The 5,612-nt window shown below is 43.1% G+C and overlaps 1 protein-coding gene across 4 annotated transcripts in view; it reads left to right on the forward strand.

Annotated features, from left to right (window-relative positions):
* Positions 1–675: 675 nt before the first annotated feature.
* Positions 676–5,612, forward strand: part of CEP70 (centrosomal protein 70kDa) — a 115,027-nt gene continuing 110,090 nt past the window's right edge. For all 4 annotated transcript variants that reach the window (XM_011958134.1, XM_011958135.1, XM_011958136.1 and 1 more), the window contains exons 1-2: positions 676–858; positions 3,097–3,199. Coding sequence is in view for 2 of the 4 variants with exons in the window: in XM_011958136.1 (XP_011813526.1) it covers positions 3,191–3,199 (9 nt within the window). In the remaining 2 variants the exon portion in view is untranslated. The remainder of the gene's footprint in view (positions 859–3,096; positions 3,200–5,612) is intronic.

Below are 5,612 nucleotides of genomic sequence, written 5' to 3' on the forward strand. Positions count from 1 at the left end.
ACTTAAGTGTAGTCCCAGCTGCCTGGAAGAAGGCTAAGAAGGGTCTGAAAGTATTGAGCTCCAAGAGCCCTTGGACCTCCTGATGAGAGACTGTTGGCTGATGCCCTTGATGGGACATCCCTGTTGGCTACTGTGGGATCTACATCTACACAGACCTACATCATTTGACTGATTTGAAAAGACAGGTTGTCAACAGCGACACCATGTGGCTATAAGATACAATCACAATGGTGGACATTTACAGCCTGAGGTAGGGCCCGACGCTTCGTCGAGATGTGGAAAATACTGAATGGAAAGATGAAATGTCATCAACAAACATTTATTGGGGTCCTCCAAATGTCAGCTGCTACAGTGGTCAGCCAGGTCTGGAACATCGAGAACATGCTGACCCGTACCCCAGCAAGAGCTCGTAGTCGCGGCGGGGTAGGGGGCAAGAGAGAGGGCAGTCGCTGGTGGCCAGGTAACCCAGGCTTCACTTTCACCCACGGCCACAAGTATGTCTGACATCTTCCAGGCAAATAAGGCTCCATGTAAGTGACAGGGTACCTAAGGAGAGCGATGGAAGCGCCAGCTTGCCCACAACTAGCACGTCGCACCGACGCTTGCGTTTGCGGTAAGCCCCGCCCCCAGTAGCTGAGCGAACCGGAGGGCGCGGGACGGACCCAGCTTCCGGGTGAGGCTGGAGAGAATCTTTTGAGGGCATTCGCAGGCTAAAGAGGGGCTGGTCCTCGACGCGCTCGGGCTCGATTGGCCGCCCTTCTCCGGCAGCAGTAACGGTCGCGGAGGCGGGGCCTGATGTAGTAATCCCAGCCTAGCCGGGCCGGGCTGGCTGCTGGTGGGAGGCGGTGACTGAGGAAGGTGAGTGGCGCTCGGGGCTCTCAGAGGCGTCGTCGTGAGCCCCTTCTCGGAGCACCCCGGACTTGACCTCACCTGGGCCTACAAGTGGTCAGACTGACCCTTGTCAGGGAGGAGCCGCCTGGGATAGGGTCGCGCCAATTAAAAATCCCTGAGTAAGGGTTTGGGGATCGGACAACCCTGCGTGCAGTCCCAGCTCCCCAGGCTTTGTGTTCTTTGGCTTCTCCTTTAATGTCTGAGCGCCTCGGATTCCTTATTTGTATACTAAAGCTGGTAATTCTCGCCTTACAAGGTGGTTGTGAGGGTTAAATGAGGCAGTAAGAGTAAAGCTTAGAGTCACACCGGGCACAGGTTCGATTTAAGCTGTAGGTAATTACTCCATCCCCCAAAATCGACCCGGACTGAAGCGCCCGTTTTGTGTCAAACAACCGCGAAGGTTGTTTGGGGAATGAGGACTCGGAGCAGAAGGGTGCTGTTAGGCGAACAGCACAGACAAGTATCTCTTTCTCCGGTTTATTAACCTCATTTCGGATTCAGGAGACCTCTGACTTTATACAGGGCCTAATAGGAGTTTTTCAAGGTGAAAAATGTCGGAAGGCTAAGACACCTGTAACAGAGAGACCTGAGTTTCCTTTTTTACTGCCACTGTTTTTCAATCAGTGTTTCAATCACTGTTAATATTAAACAGGCCGGGCGCGGTGGCTCACACCTGTAATCTCAGCACTTTGGGAGGCCGAGGTGAGCGGATCACCTGAGGTCAGGAGTTCGAGACCACCCTGGCCAACATGGTGAAACCACCACGTCTCTACTAAAAATACAAAAATTAGCTGGGCGTGGTGGTGCGCGCCTGTAATCCAGCAACTCGGGAGGCTGAGGCAGGAGAATCGCTTGAACTCGGGAGGCGGAGGTTGCTGGGAGCTGAGATCGCGCCACTGCACTCCAGCCTGGAGAGCGAGGTTCTGTATAAAAATATATGTATATGTATGTATGTATGTATATTAAACACTGTGCAGGCATTATCCATATTGGTTTCAAGCCTCTACAATGAGTTTTGTACTTTAAATATTGCCAAGTAGACTCTGGCCTCCCCTAACCCTGCCTTTTGGGGAATAGGTGGCTGACTTGGAGTTTTCCCTACAGCTTTTGCTTCAAAGCAAGGTTCTGCCCCTTCATGTCACCTCTCCCGAGACAGAATGATTTGGTTGAGATGACATTCCATTTTAACTCTCTTTCCTATTTGGGGTAGGTTCAGCTCTTTCTTAGGAACATTAAACAGCAGGTTGCCATATTTTCAGAATAGAGCTTTTGCATTTAATAAGGAATAGAGACTTCGAAAGGGTTACATGTTCATTTATTGCAGTAATTTGAAGTATATGCTTTTGAAGACGCTTACAGATTTTGGTGTGATTCAGTTGAGAAGGAACAGTTGCTGGCCATGGTTTATTGTCAGCTCCCCTCCCCGACCCCAAATGGTGAAAAGATAATTAAATTTTAAGGTATGGAGCATGTTACAAGGGACTTCAGACCTATAAAGGGCAATTTGGCTGAAACGCTCGGGAAACCTAGAAAGTGTCAGAAGATACAATTATGTTTTTGCTTTTCTATGCCTGGCTTACTATGTCATGTACAAGACAACTCCTACCCCCACCATCTTATTTTAAGTGTATTATGACACTAATTAAAGCTGTAGCTTCTGTTTTGGCCCTAGAAAGCATTTGGTCTCTTCCTGTGACTTTAAAAGTTCCAGACCTTTGTCCTGGAAGTTGGGACAGCCTGTAGTGGGGAAAAGGCTACTGCAAACTATTGGCCTGTTAATTTCATAGAATGGACCTCTGAAAAGGAGGGTTTGGTCACAGGTGCAAATGAGGAGTAGTTTTGTTCCTGTGTTTGCTTTTGTGATCAGTTGTAGTTTGTCTGAGGATGCTTCATTTTAGTATCCTTGCAAATGAGAATATCCTACCTGTGGAGCCAGAAGTCAGAACTGATGATAGATGATGATAGATTTGGATACGCAGCTAAATGTCTTAACAAGGTAGGGAGAGGAAAGATAAGGGGAGAGAAGAGAAGGGAAGAGGTGTATGGTGGTGAGCTGGGAAGGGCATTAGCAGTTATTTCAGTTGTGCCTGGTTTATCTGTGATTACCAGTACCGTGGATGCCTGCTCTGGGAGTAACACAAGACCATTCTTAGTAGGAGGTTGAACATTTCAAGATTTTCTTCTTTTTATCTTTTTGAAACCTAGATGAAGATCCAGTCTCAGACATGAGACTCGTTGGGTGATCATTTCATTGCGATCAACCTGAATGACCAGGTGTAAAGTGCAAGAGTAGTATGCTATGACTGAGGTATGTCTAATGTAACGGATGACTCCAGATGTTGGGAGACCACGGAAAAGTATGTAATTTATTGAGTACTATACTAGGTTCATCACATATATTTCCTTTTGACTTCCTGATAATCCTATCAGGTAGATATTTTACAACTTAGCAAAGAAGCTGAAGCTCAGAGAGGTTAAGTACCTACTTAAGATAACACAGAAAGCTAATCACCAACTCTAATCACTGTCTCCATCCTGCTGTGTGCCAGGCAATGCTTTATGTTCTTTCTATATTAACTCTCCTAATCTTTAACTTGTCAGCTGAATACTTTTATTATCCTCATTTTATGATGAGGAAATTGAAGCACACAGAGATTAGTAGTGTACTCTCTTGGCTGTGTGGCAGAATCCATGATTTGAACCCAGGCAGTCTGGCTACAGAGCTCTACAGGTTGAGTATGCCTTATCTGCAATGCTTGGAACTATGTTTTGGACTTTTGGATTAAAAAAAAAATTGGAATATTTGTATATACATGAGTTATCTTGTTTAGAGTTGGGTAACTCTAAACACAAAATTCATTTATTGTTTCATGTACGCCTTATACACATAGCCTGAAGCTAATTTTATACGTTTTTAATAGTTTTATGCATGAAACGAAGTTTTGACTGTGACCTGTTACATAAGGTCAGGTGTGGAATTTTCTACTTGTGGCGTCAAGTTGGTGCTCAAAAAGTTTTGGATTTTGGAGCATTTTGGGTTTCAAATATTCATATTAGGAATGTTCAACCTGTACCAGCTTTCTTTTGATTAGCATTTCCTTTACTTTGCTGTTTTTGTTATTTAACAAAATATTTTTATTGTAAAATGAAATTTTTATTATAAATCACATACCAAATGTATAGCTTAATAAATTATTACAAGACCATACCATTCAGCTATGCCAGATCCCCTCTGTTACTCTATCCCAGTCAAAACTCCTGTGTTCCCATTTAGTCACCATTCTTCTGGGTTTTATAGTTTTGTAGTAATCACTTCTCTGTGTTTTGTGGGGTTTTTTTTGAGATGGAGTCTCACTCTGTTGTCCAGGTTGGAGTGCAGTGGCGCAGTCTCAGCTCTCTGCAACCTCCATCTTCTGGGTTCAAGTGATTCTCCTGCCTCAGCCTCCTAAGTAGCTGGGATTACAGGTACACACCACGAGGACCGGCTATTTTTTCGTGTGTGTATTTTTAGTAGAAACAGGGTATCATCATGTTGGCCAAGCTGCACCATGAGCCTGGCCTCCTAGTTTTTGATAGCTTCCTTGTTATACAATATATTGAACAATTCCTATCGCAGATATAAAATCAGCCATTTCTTTAAAATGCCCTGGTTTCTTTTAGAGGGAAATGATACAGTCTGAATGCTAAAGATCCTGAGTTAGTCACTGTTTCAGGTGTTTCGGTAGACAGAGCTAGGATACCTATATATATCTATAGACATACATGTTAAAAGATACCTAATGTGTTCTGCTGCCAGTCTTCAGATTGAGACTACAGAGCTTTTATTTAACAACTTCTCTATCACAACTGTAATTCTTTTTTTCCATACTGAGAATCATGATTCTCAAGAATATAGGAGATAATAGAATATTCCGTATTTACTCATTATTCTGTATTATACATATGACCGTATCAGAACTATATTTCTAAAATCATCATCAGTATGATTACTGAAAACATTAAACCTTTTTTTTTTGCTTATGTTCTTCCCATTTTTTCTTCTCTAACAGTTTTGCTCTATCTGCATTGTCAGAGTATATAGCCATTTCATGTTCTGCTTTTTCCCTCTTAGCCTATTAGTTCTATTCATATATTTAATGTATACAACCAGTGTTTATGCTGAGGTTTCTGTAGGCATTTTGGCTACCTGATGCTAATACATTGTTTAGATTCCTCAGGAAGGAATATTGTCTGAGTTCTTATATATTGATAAAAGTTTGTTCTTTTTGTACTTGAAAGTCAATTTTGCAGATATAAAGTCTTTGGCTCACACTTCTTTTCCTTGAATTTCTTAAATACATTACTCCTTTTTCTTCTTGAATAAAGTATTGGTATCAAAGTCAGATTATTATCTAATTTTTCTTCTTCTTATAAGTCATGTGGGGTTTTCTTTTTTTTGTAGATGACCAAATAATTTATTTTGTTTTTTTTCTTTTTGAGATACAGTCTTACTCTATCACCCTGGCTGTAGTGCAGTAGTATGAACTTGGCTCACTGCAGCCTCCACCTCCTGGGTTCAAGCAGTCCTCCCACCTCAGCCTCCTGAGTAGCTAGGACTACAGATGTTTGCTGCCACGCCCAGCTAATTTTTTTTTTTTTTTTTTTGAGAGACAGAGTTTTGCCATGTTGCCCAGGCTGGTCATGAACCCAGGCTCAAGTGATCCACCTGCCTCAGCCTCCCA

This window comes from Colobus angolensis, unplaced genomic scaffold, assembly GCF_000951035.1.
Source record: "Colobus angolensis palliatus isolate OR3802 unplaced genomic scaffold, Cang.pa_1.0 Scaffold46, whole genome shotgun sequence".
Taxonomy (NCBI): Eukaryota; Metazoa; Chordata; class Mammalia; order Primates; family Cercopithecidae; genus Colobus; species Colobus angolensis.